The sequence below is a fragment of the Asparagus officinalis genome, chromosome 3 (genome assembly GCF_001876935.1).
Source record: "Asparagus officinalis chromosome 3, Aspof.V1, whole genome shotgun sequence".
Taxonomy (NCBI): Eukaryota; Viridiplantae; Streptophyta; class Magnoliopsida; order Asparagales; family Asparagaceae; genus Asparagus; species Asparagus officinalis.
Window position 1 is genome coordinate 47223685 of NC_033796.1, and position 15388 is coordinate 47239072.

At 38.2% G+C, this 15388-nt stretch overlaps 2 protein-coding genes and 1 long non-coding RNA gene across 3 annotated transcripts in view; 2 read left to right on the forward strand and 1 right to left on the reverse strand.

The window, feature by feature from the left end:
- Positions 1 to 5376, reverse strand: part of LOC109835057 (uncharacterized protein YtfP-like) — a 23923-nt gene extending 18547 nt beyond the window's left edge. Inside the window, exons 1-2 of the mRNA XM_020403058.1 lie at positions 5318 to 5376; positions 4273 to 4465 (exon numbers count right to left, since the gene is read on the reverse strand). Of these exons, the coding sequence (XP_020258647.1) occupies positions 4273 to 4465; positions 5318 to 5376 (252 nt within the window). The remainder of the gene's footprint in view (positions 1 to 4272; positions 4466 to 5317) is intronic.
- LOC109835058 lies at positions 8866 to 10410 on the forward strand. The gene has a single exon (XM_020403059.1). The coding sequence runs from the start codon at positions 8866 to 8868 to the stop codon at positions 10408 to 10410; it is 1545 nt and encodes a 514-aa protein (XP_020258648.1).
- On the forward strand, positions 13716 to 14899 carry LOC109832268. The gene is made up of 2 exons (XR_002244674.1): positions 13716 to 13846; positions 14820 to 14899. It is a non-coding gene; the product is annotated as an uncharacterized LOC109832268 (long non-coding RNA).

Here is a 15388-nt window from a genome sequence, read left to right on the forward strand (position 1 = left end):
CTGCCGATGACTCAAGCAAGTCCGTATGCCAAGCCGACTGTAGGAAGTGTTTCCGATGTCTCCAACCAGGGAATAAGTCTAACGAGCGCCCGCAACGACGGAAGGTCAATCTTACGGATTATGAGGGAGCTAAGGATGGACACACATCATCTGAAGAAGAGTACGAGGAAGAGGTTGCCGAGATTGAGGACGATAATGTGTCGTGTGTTGTTCAATGACTCCTATGCGCTCAGAAGACACCAGATTCATCACAACGACACAAATTTTTTTTTCTAGATGTTCAATCAACAACAAGGTGTGCACTCTCATCATTGATAATAAAATCTGTAAGAATATTGTCAAAGGCCTTAGTGAATCACTTGAAACTGCTGACCGAGACCAAACCTGTGCCTTATACCATCGGATGGATCAAGAAGGATCCCTCCGTGAAGGTGATCGAAATATATCGCGTGCCACTATCACTAGGCAAGACTTATAGTGATTTTGTTGCTTGTGATGTTGTGGTTATGAACACGTGTCATGTATTGTTGGGACGGTCGTGGCAGTATGATGTTGACGCTAAGCATGACGGCAAGAAGAACGAGTACTCTTTTGTGTAGATGAATAAAAAGATCATCATACCACCTATTACACCCTCTCCAAAGAGCCCCAAAGATCAAAATTCCAAATGTTTATCTCTTTGTAACAAGGGAGAGTTTCTAGCCGAGTCAAAAGAGTTGAAACAGAGGTTTGTCTTAGTAGTGAAGGAGGAATTAAAGATGCCCATGGAGGTTCCAGAGAAGATGAAGTCGCTACTTAAGGAGTTCGAAGTGTTGATTCATGAAAAGCTACCCGAGGGTCTTCCTCTTATGAAGGATATTTGGCACCATATTAATTTTATTCTGGGTTCAGTGCTTCCTAATCTCCCTCATTATCGTATGAATCCGCAGGAGAAGAAGATTTTACATGACACCATTAAGGACCTTATTAAGAAGGGTCACATCCGAGAGAGTATGAGTCCATGCGCAGTTCCGGTCCTGTTGACACAAAAAAAAAGATGGGAGTTAGAGGATGTATGTGGACATTTGAACCATTAACAAGATTACAATTCGCTACAAATCCATCGGCTAGACGACATGTTGGATCAATTAGGAGGCGCGAGCATCTTTTCGAATGTCGACTTGAGGAGTGGCTATCATCAGATCCAAATCCGACCCGGTGACGAGTGGAAGACTGCATTCAAGAGTAGTGAGGGCTTCTAGAATGGTTGGTGATGCCTTTTGGGTTGTCAAACGCTCCAAGCATATTTATGCGTTTGACGAACCAAATTCTGAAGCCTTTCTCGGGAAGATTTGTAGTCGTCTACTTTGATGATATTCTCATTTATAGCCGAGATGAACAGAAGCATATGTTATATCTCCGAGAAGTCTTCCAAGTGCTAAAGGAGAATAAACTTTACATCAACCTTAAGAAATGTGTGTTCTTGACGACTTAACTTGTGTTCTTGGGATTCGTGGTAAGCTCGCGAGGGATCCAAGTCGACGAGGACAAAGTTAAGGCAATCAAGGATTGGCCGACTCCAACAAGTGTTACAGAAGTAAGAAGCTTTCATAGGATAACATCTTTTTATCGGCATTTCATTCGCAATTTCAGTTCTATAGTTGCTCCAATGACGGATTGCTTGAAGAAGGGTGTTTTCGAGTGGACCGATGAAGCAAATGCAGCTTTTGTCTTTATCAAGGAGAAGATTATCACTGTACCTATCTTAGCATTTTCGGATTTCGACAAGCTCTTTGAGCTTGAATATGATGCGTGTGGTGTCGGTATTTGAGCAGTTCTCTCTCAAGAGAAGCACCCCATTGCATTCTTGAGTGAGAAGTTGAGTGAAGCCCGGTAAAAGTGGAGTACTTACGAGCAAGAGTTGTATGTTGTTTTTCGTTCTTTGAAGACTTAGGAGAGTTATCTCATTGCTAACGACTTCGTGATTTACTCTGATCATCAGTCTCTTCAACACTTCAAGAATCAGAAGCATATGACAAAATGCATGGACGTTGGGCTTCATACTTTGAACAGTTCAATTTCAATTCGCGACATAAGTCAGGAGTCGACAATAAGGTGCCCGATGCTTTGAGTCGACGGGTATCTTTATTAAGCATATTACGAGGTAAAATTGTTACTTTTGATAGTTTGAAAGAGCTTTATGTTGATGATGAAGATTTTCAGGAGGTTTGGACAAAGTGTTTGACAAGACAACCCACAGGAGACTTTATTATTATGGACGGCTTTCTGTTTGAAGGAAATCAGTTTTGTATTCTAAGGACGTCATTAAGAGAAAAGATAGTTCGAGACACATGGTGACGGGTTTGGTGGACACTTTGGACGAAACAAGACTGTTTTGGGTATTGAGGAGAGATACTATTAGCCGAGTTTGAGGAAGGATGTAGCTACACTTGTGAGGAGTTGTCAAGTGTGCCAAGTTACAAAGAGACAAGTGCAGAATACTGGTTTGTATACTCCTCTACCTGTGCCCAAGGATATATGGGAAGATTTGAGTATGGAGTTTGTGTTGGGACTTTCCCGAACACAAAGAGGCATGAATTTAGTCTTTGTGGTAGTGGATCGATTTTCTAATATGGCTCACTTCATTTCATGCCGTAATACTTCGGATGCACCACATGTTGCACGACTGTTCTTTTAAGAAGTGATTCGACTACATGGTGTTCCTAGTTCGTTTGTCTCGAATAGGGATACTAGGTTCTTGGCGATTTTTTGGACTGTTTTATGGCGACGATTTGACACTTCATTGAAGTATTCTAGCATAGCACACCCTCAAACGGATGGACAAACAGAAGTGGTCAATCGTACTTTGGGAAACTTGATTCGATGCATATATGGAGAGAAGCCAAAAATGTAGGATCAAGCTATACCTCAAGCTGAATTCGCCTACAACATGATTGTTCATAGTTTCATAAGTATGTCTCATTTTTCTATTGTTTACAGGAAGACACCTCGACATCTCCAAGATTTGTTGAAGTTGCCGACAAGTTGCAAGTTCAGCGAGGCAGCAAATTCAATGGTCGAGAATGCTATCAATATTTAGGAAGAAGTGCGTACAAAACTTGAGAAAGTTAATACAAAGTTCAAAGCGCGAGCGGACAAGAAGAGGCGACTCAAGGTGTTCAATGAATGAGATATTGTGATGGTTTACTTACGGAAGGAATGAGTGCCAGCTGGAACATACAGGAAGCTTAAGCCGAAAAGATATGGACCATTCAAGATTCTCAAAAAGATCAATGACAATGCATATGTAGTGGATCTTCCAAAAGGAATGACAATGTCTAAGACATTCAACGTGACAGATATTTCTGACTATCATTCTTCAATCGAATTGTATTCAAATGATGCGAACTCAAAGACGAGTTCTTTCGAAGGAGGGACTGATACAGGAGATCTACAAGACGAGACGACTAAACAGATGGACGAGACGAGACGAGACTCAAACCAGACGAGACGACAACAAACTAATAGGCGAGTCGAGATGACGACTCGAGGCGAAGCAACCCAGCCGAGACGAACAGACGACTCGAGGGGACAGGACGAGACGACAGGTGACATGACGAGTCAACACATGCCAGCCGACATGAAAGGCGGAACCACTCGACATACTTAGTCGACTCATGTCCAGTCGACACGAAAGGTGGTACTACTCGGCACGCCTCGTGTCGACTCGAAAAACAGATTAGGAAAGGAGTTCGTTTTTTGTTATTTCCTTTTAGAATTAGAGTTTCTTTTTTATTAGAGTTAGGATAGATTTATTTGGCTTTATATAATAGTTTCTTTTGTAAATCAAACAATTAACTTTCAATTATTCAATCAAGAGAATTTTTCTCCTTGTTTTCGTTCTCAAATTTGAAAAACTTAGAGCTTGTGGATTCAAGCTCGTGAATTGCCTGCTATTGTCAGGCTGGTCGACATCGGAACGATATCCGATCGGCCTCCCCATTTCTACGTCTGCGCCATAGGGACCCAATTCATGCCTCGCCATCAAACACCATTTACACATTTTTCTTTGAATATTTATGTACTTCTTATAGTCAGCTATTCATATACCGAAAAGGTATTTACCAAAAAATCAAATTTTGTGGGAATTATCGGGAACTAATACTCGCACAGTGCACATCAACTCATGTTGTGCAAATGGGGTTTCCCTTTACTATATCAACTACAATTTTTCAAAGAAAGAACAAATTCGTCACGGTACCAAACAAAAAGGGAGAGGCTGTGGTTAATTACTTGCTGGGGTTTCGTCGCTGATAGCCCACGCCGGGGGTGCGAGAACTGACCCTCTTTTTGTAGGAAAGAGTCGGCGCCGGCGGCGTTGTTTTCGTCGGGACCACGGGTGTCCCCCCGGTTCCAAAGCGAAGGAGAATCCGTAGGTTGGAGGTAGCCATTGCTGCTTCTTCGAGCAGAACGTAGGCCAGTTCGGCTTCACAAAATCACCAATCAGCAGCTGGCCCTTTTTAGCTCGCTACTTGGGCGGCGAATGGAACCATTACCTACAAACTATGTATGGGCCTGGCCCAAAATAGTAATTTCCAAACCCCCTCTTTCCACACACCAAAAAAAAAAAAGAAAAAGGCAAAAAAGGGAAGATGCACTACTCAATATATCCTGTATGATATAAGGGTAAATTACACTTAAATACCCTAATGTTTGTTACTGATGTTACAAAAACACCATAACTTTTGTACATGTTCACTAAAATACCCTAAGCTTCTCAAAAGTATCACGTTGATACCGTCCGTTATGTCACTGATTATGGCAAGAAGTTAATTATAGAGGTAAGTGGATATTTAAAGGAGTTTAGGATCCCTTGATCTTCCTTGATACCTGACCAATCAAGAGGAAGTAGATTCACACATAAGTAACACCCGTTAGAGAGCTAGAGATGATCTCTCCATTGTGCACTCCGATGATCAAGTTAGTGATAGATTAAGAAAATTGTAAAATGTAGAATGTAGTTTGTTTAGGGTGTTATCTAGCGTACCTTAGAGTTTGTCCACTATTTACAAAAGAGCTTTGTGGGGGCACGTTGGTAATTTGACTAGGTCGGTGCAATTAGTCGGTCCTACTGCACTTTACACGTGTCATCAGTCAATTGTATGAGTCACATTTACGTTTAATGTGATAGTGGCAGAATGGTTGAAGTGTTAGCGTCGTCCAAGGAGTCATTATGGCTTAGGCCTAAGGGGTCATAATGACTCTGCCCATGCATTAAATGCCATGGAGACTGGGCTACAAAGCTGATAGGTTATCGTTATTCAAGAAGTCTGAGTACAAGATGTCTTTCGTCTCAAACTTGAATTCCTTTAGCAAGTTCCTGCTTGAGAACTCCATTTGTCTTAGACTCAGGTTGCTAGAGAAATTGGTGGCGCTTCCACCCAGGTCGGGCTTTCAGATTATAGGACTCGACCAGATAATTATGACATGTGATTAGCTCTCAAGAGTTCATTAGACTCAATAACTCTCATGATATAATAGTTACCATTAGAATGTACTAGGAATATTCCCTTTTTAGCTGCCACATGTTAGTATGGTGTTGTCCTCTATCCCTAAAATTTATCAAATTTATCTTCTACCAACTTCCTATATCAACCATATTTCTTCCCTAATTTGACCTAAAACTCATATTTTGCATTATTTCTCTTCAATCTCTTTGCAGTTGACTACGAAGGAAAGCTCTAGAAGCTCAAGCTATGCATCAGGCATGGTATTGCTGATGAAAAAGAGTATAAGTGCATCTGCCAATCAACAGCTCCTCTAGAAACTGCTTGGACCAAAGAAAGCTATAGTCATAGGTTCTTTAGTTGCCCTACTATCGAACGGTTGCAAAATACAAGTACTTAGAAATGAAAAGATAAAGTCCTCAAGCTCAATTTGTCATTATATAGCAAGTTGCTAGGTGAGAATGAGGAGGTTGGATATAAAGTAAAAAGTGAAGATAAGGTAAAATTGAAGATCTTGGAGGAGAAATTTCGTGAAAATGAAGAAGCATTTGAAGAGTAGGGAATGAAATTGGAAGAGTTTGAAGTTAATTTGAGAGAGAGAGAGAGAGAGAGAGAGAGAGAGAGAGAGAGCAAAAGAAAGAAAAATGGGCAAAATTGAAAGTTTATCAATAGAAGAACTTAGTTATGATGATTGCTATGTTTTTGGGACTAATATTTATGATATCTATGATCACATGTATGTGAAATTGAGTGAGTGGTAGTTAAACCTTATTACTGTGTTGTAATTCAAGTTTGCAATGATATATTCGGATATTATGTTTACTAAATTTTGTAAATAATTTTGCTATAGTTTGTTTGTTTTGTCAACTTCGGCCTCCATATCAATAATTGAATTGAAAATGCTTGAGTTAATATTTTTTTTTAAAAAAATTACAAGAATTTTGCTTTTTTTAATCATGTTTGAACCATGTATTATATGTCATCATATTTCACTTGAATTGGCAACATAAAACAACTAAATTTTGCAAAGATATGTGCAAACAATGAGCAAGATCATCCAATTATCAAAACAATACAATTATCACAGCTATCCAAATTAATATGACAAACAAACTTTCATAGATGGTTAAAACATAAAACTTGAATAGAAAGTGACCAAAATAAACACATTGTCACCTAACATTGTCACCAAGCTACATATTGTCGAATACACCAACATACATAATGCTTGATATATATATATGTGCGAATACAAGTTTTCCCCATACATACAACAATCACATACATGACCAAAAGGCAGTTTACTTTTTTGGTCACAAAATTATGTGGAAATGCCACCTGCATCAAGCACTTCTGTGCTAGCCCTCTTCTTTTCCTACTTTAACTAGCATAATTGTCATCCTTCTCACCACTGTCTGCAACTTTCATCCTTCCAATTTCCTCATCTACTGTAACAAAATAAACACCACCGCATCACTTGAGGAAAGCTCACTTTACATATGAATAGAATATTGTGACTATGATTAAATGAGGTAATCACCTTCATTACCATACTTAACAGTGTTTAAAAAGGGCATGTAATTGGGGCGTAACTTGTGAGAGAATCTGCTTTATGTGTTGTGATGGTTGTTGATGTGGGGCATATGATGGAGGTTGATGTACTTGAGATTGTGCAAGGGCATCAGGTAAAACATGTGAGAGTGCAGGAGCATCTTCATTCTTCACCCACATTTGATTGCTCTCCAACATGAGGACCATCTCAAAACATACGCTTCTTCTTCCCACCACGCGGCATTACCACAAAGACTATTTATAGATCTCCCACTCTAAATCATCATAACCATCTTCTACTAGGGCTTTTTTTTCCCCCTTCACATTAGCCACATGCTTGACTAATATTACCATAAATGTCATCCTCAAGTTGAATTGCATCAAGCTTTTCATTTTCGTGATCAATATATATGTCCATATAATTCACATGCACCATGCTCATTTAGAAAGTCAGTAAGAGAAGGGGTTATGCTAGGGAAAACTAGCCTTAACCCTCTGTCAACTATGCTAAATGAGTGTTTAACATACATTTTTATAACTAATCACTACCACATAATTGATCTACTGCAACAGTTAAGGCGCAACGGTTTTAACTGTTGCGTTAGAGATCTATCGTAACAGTTTTCAGTGTCTAATACAACATTTAATGAAAAACGTTGCCATAGACCTAATAATTATTCCTGGACTTAATAATTGTTCGTGGGCTTTGTTCAGGAGCTTTAAGTTTGTACAGCCCATTGTCCTCACTGCTTAAACGAAGAATATCATCTCCGATCCCAAAAATCACCGTAAAAAAAAAACCCTAAAATCGTCGTGGCCGTTTCCTCTCCGATCTCATCTCCAATCTCATCACTGAGCTCGTCGCCGTTTTCCTCTCCGATATCATCTCCAATATCCTCTCCGATCTCATCGTTGTCGAGCTTGTTGTCATTCTCGTCGTCGAGCTACCCTTGTTTCAGGTAATTTCTCCCTCCCTGTTTTCTAGGGTTTTCTCCAGAAATCAAGCTCAGATCTCGCTAACGGGAGCTTTCTAGAGTGTGTTTTCAGCAATCAAGCCCGGAAATTTCATCAATTTTGCAACTGATGGCTGCATTCTCTTAAATGTCCTAGTCTTGCGTTTGAAGGGAGTTAGTCAGGTATTTTGCACGTGATTACTTTGAGTTTTTATGAAAATTTGATAGAAGTTTACGGTTATGCTATATATGGGATGTATGATTTTCTTAGTAACCCTCCTGTCTGTAACTTGTGATCGTTTTTATGAAAATTTTGATCCTAGATCTGCTGTATATCCGGTGAACTTCATGAATTTGATTTTTGCAAGATTTTCCCTAGTATGTATGATTTCTGCTTATTTGCAGATAATTTGAAATTTAAAAGCCCAAATCTGTAGTGAATGCCTACCAGACTATATTTCCTCAAGGCCCTGCTCTGTTACTGAAGTTCCACCTGTCATCTTCAGACACTAGAGTCACTGGTCAATGGTATATAGTTGTTTTGTCAGATTTCATGCATATAATTTGTCACTTCTGATCATATTGCATGTGACCTTCCCCCCCAATTAGATAGGATTTGTATATCTTTTTAGTCCAGTTACAGTCCAAGTTAATTATGGGGTAACCTACTTTCATTTATAATCTTTTTTTTATTAAACTAGCATATGATCCGCTTACAAATACAAATCATGGCATGACAACCGCACGAATGTTGATTGAATATATTGCTATTAATGGTAACAAGAGGATTGATTTTTTATTTTATAAATCATAATATTTATATGTAGTTATTAATAGTGTTAATCATTTTTTTCTTTTTCCAGAATATATAATAAATGGCGGAAAATAGAGATTGGATGTATAATGCTCCTAGAGTGAGTGTGGAGTTCATTAATAATGTCAATGACTTTCTTGAGAGAGCATTTGCTAATGGAGCAGTTGGGGATGAAATATGTTGCCCTTGTCGCATTTGCTGTAATCGCTTTTGGTATAGTCGTGATGTTGTTTATAATCACCTTATTGTCAAAGGATTTGTAGAGAATTATTATGATTGGTTCTTTCACGGAGAGGGTGTGTCATCAAGGATGGATGTTGATGACAATAATGAAGAAGTTGATGTTGCTGATGATGCTCAAGACAACCTGGATGGGTTATTGCATGATGTATTTAGAGATGTAGCAGAAGAGTCTCTAGTGAACCAAGAAGATGACCTAAGTGACCATGAAGAAAGGTTAACTAAGGAGGCTAAGAAATTTTATAAGTTAGTTGATGAAGGTAAGCAGCAGTTGTTTCCAGGATGTAAAACTTTTTCTAAACTCTCTTTTATCATCCGGTTGTATCTTCATAAGTGCATCCATGGCCTAAGCAACGAGGCATTTGATGATTATCTAGCCATATGGAGAGAGGCAATTCCTGAAATAAATCTACCAAAGTCTTATTATGAGGCTAAAAAAATTGTGATGGATTTGGGCCTTGATTACAAGAAGATACATGCTTGCCCTAATGATTGCATGCTTTACCGTGGAGAAGATGGAGAAAAAGTTGCTTGCAGTAAATGTGGTGAAAGTAGATGGAAGGCAAATAAGCAGGGTGTTCCAGCCAAGGTTTTAAGGTATTTTCCTTTAAAACCTAGAGTTCAAAGACTATTCATGTGTTCTCAGACTGCTGAATCCATGAGCTGGCATGCAAAAGAGCGCCTCCAGGATGGGAATCTAAGGCACCCAGCAGATGGCAAAGCATGGAAGGATTTTGATTCCAATCATCCTGATTTTGCACTAGACCCTCGTAATGTGAGGCTGGGCTTGGCTAGTGACGGGTTTAATCCATTTCGGACTATGAGCATTTCGCATAGCACATGGCCGGTGATCTTGATAAATTATAATTTACCACCCTGGATGTCTCTAAAGCCAGAATATTTCATGTTGTCTTTGCTTATTCCAGGGCCTCAGTCCCCTGGGAATAATATCGATGTTTACTTGCAACCGTTGATTGATGACTTGAAAGAGTTATGGGAAGTCGGGTTGCTTACTTATGATGCTTCAAGTAAACAACCATTTTATGTTCGTGCAGCTTTACTTTGGACTATAAGTGACTTTCCAGCATTTGCAATGTTATCCGGATGGAGTACTAAAGGGAAGTTGGCTTGTCCTTGCTGCAACTATGACACTTGTTCACAATATTTAAAATACAGTAGGAAAATGTGTTACATGGGTCATCGTCGATTTTTGAGTGATAATCATCCATGGCGGTTAAATAGAAGAAACTTTAATGGCCATGTTGAGTTAGGAAAAAAACCTGAATCATTATCTGGGATAGAGATTGTGGAGGAATTGCATGGTTTTGTTAATGACTTTAGGAAGAAACAGAAGAAAAAAAATTAGAAAAGGGCTATCCATGGAAAAAAAAGGTCAATATTTTTTGATTTGCCTTATTGGGAGCAGAATACATGTCGGCACTTGCTGGATTTAATGCACATAGAGAAGAATGTGTGTGATAATATAATTGGGACATTATTAGACATTCCTGAAAAGACGAAGGATCATGTTAGAGCTCGTTTTGATTTGCAGCATATGGGCATAAGAAGAGATCTACACCCAACCAAGTCAGCTGATGGTCGGCATTTTACATTCGCTAAAGCATGCTTTTCGATGACGATGGAGGAGAAAAAGATATTTTGTGGTGTGTTAAAAAATGCTAAAACGCCGCATGGTTGTGCATCAAATATCTCGAGGTGTGTCAATGTTAATGAGAAAAAAATATCAGGGTATAAGACACACGATGCTCATTTTCTCATGCAGTATTTGCTTTCAGTTGCTCTGAGAAGGACTATGCCTAGACGTGTTTCTATTCCATTAATCAGATTAGGGGCTTTCTTCAAGGGCTTATGTAGCAAAGTTCTTAATTTAAATGATCTTTATAAATTGCAGTCAGAAATTGTGGAGATACTTTGTCAACTGGAGAAAATATTTTTACCTAGCTTTTTTGATATTATGGTGCATTTGCCGATTCATTTAGTTCAACAAATTTTGGATTGTGGGCCAGTTAACTATTGTTGGATGTATCCGGTAGAGAGATATCTTTGTAGATTAAAGTCATATGTTCGCAATAGAAGTGCTCCTGAAGGTTCCATAGCGGAGGGGTATTTGGCTGAAGAGTCGCTGACTTTTTGCTCGTTATATCTACATGATGGTGTGAAGACAAGATTTAATAGATATACAAGAAAGTATGATGAAGTCATTGATGATGATGAGCCATCACCTATTTTTCCAAAGATAGGTCATCCAGTGGGCGGAAAGAGGAAAAGGAAAGGCAAAGCATTTGCATTGGATGATGTAGATTGGGTTAATGCACATAGATATGCTTTATTCAATTGCGGTAATAGGGAAGTTGGGGAGTATATTAGGTATACTTTATTTATTAAATCTTTATATATTATTTTTTGTATTCTTTAAATTCCACTATATAACATATTATGTTTGTTTCTTATTAATACAGAGAGCACAAACTCTTGATTGAGAATCAACCGAGAAAACGAGGTAGAAGAAGAAAATGGGTAGAAGCTCAAAGGCATAGTAAGGATTTTCTTGTATGGTTTAAAGACACCGTGGCTGAATCTCAATCAATACCCAAATACATGAAGTTTTTTTCGATGGGTCCCAACAATATCGCCAAGAGATATAGAGGATATTATATTAATGGCTATACTTTCTACATCAAAGCACGCGATGATACATGCAAAACTCAAAATAGTGGTGTTTCTTTATTAAGTGAAGTGGATAGTTATGCAAGCTCTAGGGACCATAATCCTATAACTGCTAAAGTGTCATTCTATGGAGTCATACAAGATATCATTGAACTAGACTACTGGGGCAATTTTAGTGTTGTTTTGTTTAAGTGTGATTGGTTTCAGCATGACACGGATGAATATGGGCTTACTCGTGTAAATTTTAACAACAAATGTCATACAAATGATCCTTTTGTGATGGCATGCCAAGTGCATCAAGTTTTTTATGTGAAAGACCCTGTTGAAGAGGTTAATAAGAATTGGCATTATGTTTTGAAGATTCCAAGCAATGTGTTTGAAGATCTTGGTGTCACTCAAAGCGATCAATATTGGGTCGAGAATCATGATAACGAAATGGATTCGATGGCAAGCATTAATGATGATGATGCAGATAATATTGGTTGGTGTAGAGATGGTTTGCCGAGATCCATTGTTGACATTCTGCCAAACATGGAGGAGCTAGAAGATGAAAATGAAGGAGAATCAGAAGGTGGAGATCAAGATGAATCAGAAGGTGGAGATAAAGATGAATCAGATTGGGATTGGACGGAGGATACTCCTTAATTTGTCTTCAATACCTTCTACTTGTGTCAAGATTGGAATTGGATGTGTTGCTTATTTTTGAACTATGCATTTGGTCATTATGCCTCTCCTTTTTTGGCATTGAGCACCTTGTTATTGCATGATTCCTAGGCTGTTTGCAATAAACTTTATAACAAACTTGATTTCATCGATGAAAACTCTTGGAATGTAGGTGTTCTCATTGTGCTTGGGTTGGGAACTGCGTTTCGGCTTGCATTGGAGTGCTGCCAAGACTGGGGATCTCGAAGACACGTGCACGGCATAAATATACTTGTATGTATAATAATACACTTCATTATACAAAGAATGCCAGTTTCAGTTTTTGTGGGTTTTAGCTTGATCATTCTTTTCATTTATTACTAGTTAATCACTTCTCTTTGAGTGATGGAAACAGTTGGTGATTCTAGATCAAGTTCAAAAGAGAAGAGATCATTTGAGGTAAATTCTTTCATTTATTTTGGCTTCAAGCATCTGGTAGAAATCTCTCGTCATTCTTAGTTTTTACTTCATTATCTTTTCAATGCTTGCAAAAATGCAGATATAATAGAGATAGAACATCAAGAAACTATTAGTTATGTTCTTATGTTACTGCAAAAGAGAATCTCATAGATACTATTAGTTATGTTAAGAGTCCATTAATATTTTGATCTATGTAGATCTGAATTAATTATATATTTTTTGGACAGGATAGTACAGTGGTTAAGGGAAGAGTTTGATAATAGAAGAGGTGACCATGAGGTGATAAGGGAAATTAATTATATATGTTAAGACTGCTGCTGTTGCATGAGGCTCTGCTGCATCAGAGCTTGCTGCTTCAACCTCTGCTGCTGCTGCTGATTCATCGTCTAGGGTTTGATTTTCAATCAGATCGACGAATGAGATAGATTAGGGTTCTGGTCTGGTTATGGTCTTGGAAATTGAAGAGGCAAATTAAAGAAAGAAAAAAGAAAATTAAAAAGAAAATAGGAATTAAAACAAAACCCTCGAAATCGAGGGAAGGAATTGAGAGTCTGAGCTAATGAATCGAGAGGAAAAAGGGGAGAATGACCTCTGAAAAGAGAAAAGGGAACTTTTGGGAGTAGATATTTATCGTTTAGAGAGAGAAGGGCCTAGATGTGCGTAGGGGTTGGGTTTTATCCGGGTTGGCCTCCATAAAGATCCGACCTGAGTGCATGTTTCCTTTTAATAAATAAAACGGATCCGGTTCGGGTTGGAAACAACGAGATCCGTGTGGGGCTCATTATAAATTGCAGATAAATCCTCTCTTTCTACGCCATGGATCATATAAGCTCAATCCTGAACACCTGACACTTTAGTTTTTATTATCTATTTTTCGTGTATCTAGTACTTATGTGATTCTTTTCATTTATTACTAGTTAATCACTTCTCTTTGAGCGATGGAAACAGTGGGTGATTCTAGATCAAGTTCAAAAGAGAAGAGATCATTTGAGGTAAATTCTTTCATTTATTTTGGCTTCAAGCATCTGGTAGAAATCTCTCGTCATTCTTAGTTTTTACTTCATTATCTTTTCAATGCTTGCAAAAATGCAGATATAATAGAGATAGAACATCAAGAAACTATTAGTTATGTTCTTATGTTACTGCAAAAGAGAATCTCATAGATACTATTAGTTATGTTAAGAGTCCATTAATATTTTGATCTATGTAGATCTGAATTAATTATATATTTTTTGGACAGGATAGTACAGTGGTTAAGGGAAGAGTTTGATAATAGAAGAGGTGACCATGAGGTGATAAGGGAACTTAATTATATATGTTAAGACTGCTGCTGTTGCATGAGGCTCTGCTGCATCAGAGCTTGCTGCTTCAACCTCTGCTGCTGCTGCTGATTCATCGTCTAGGGTTTGATTTTCAATCAGATCGACGAATGAGATAGATTAGGGTTCTGGTCTGGTTATGGTCTTGGAAATTGAAGAGGCAAATTAAAGAAAGAAAAAAGAAAATTAAAAAGAAAATAGGAATTAAAACAAAACCCTCGAAATCGAGGGAAGGAATTGAGAGTCTGAGCTAATGAATCGAGAGGAAAAAGGGGAGAATGACCTCTGAAAAGAGAAAAGGGAACTTTTGGGAGTAGATTTTCACAGAGCTAGGGTACTTGCTACCACATGCAAAATTATTCTGATCATGAAGAAGACATTTGAAGGGATGGTAAAGACTTAACTGGCATGAAAAAAATTATGTATAAGCTGAAACTGCATGATAATAGAAGAGGTGACGAAGTACGCTTGCCTCCTGTGGGTTGTTTTCGGTTAATTACATAGTGATTTCATAGTGATTTCAGTTAATTATGCAAAATTTTTATTGATTGTAGTGTTCAATTAATTACATAGTGATTTCAGTTATAAAACTGACAATAAACTCATTTCATATTCTTCTTTTTTCATGTGTGATCGCATTCTATAGGTCATGAGCAAACCTCTTGCAAAGAAGCGTAAAAAGACCTTTTATCCTCCTCTACATGTGACAAATCTTGCAAGGATGAATCAATCCAAAGCCTGTAGCCAACAGCTTGATGGAAGCAATGTACCAAGGATGAAAATGAAGCAGAAATCGCAGTGTCATAGCCAACAACACGTTACAAGCAAGTTGCGAAAGCAAGTTCAGAGTGTAGATGTGCAAATGCAAAGGACAAAACATCTTGGAAAGAATAATATGCAAGTGAAGACTCGATCAGGAAAGGCACGGAAAGATCCTCAGAAACTTGATAAGAACAAATTGATGGAGAAAGAGAAAGTGTTAGAGAATATTGAATTAGAAAATGGAGATTATGAGGAAGATTTTATGGAGTTTGACCATGAGGTGATAAGGGAAGTTGAAGAGAGAGAGGTCAATGTAAATGAGGAGATAAGAGAAGATGAACAGAGAGAGGTCGACGAAGACGAAGATGAAGAGATAAGGGAAGATGAACAAAGAGAGGTACAACAGCCCAAAAATCATAGAGGGCCAACTAAGTGTTTAAAAGTACATGGACG

What these genes read in the sequence shown, in the direction of transcription:
- LOC109835058 (XM_020403059.1), top strand. Translation starts at nt 8,866, where the DNA reads ATGGCGGAAAATAGAGATTGGATGTATAATGCTCCTAGAGTGAGTGTG.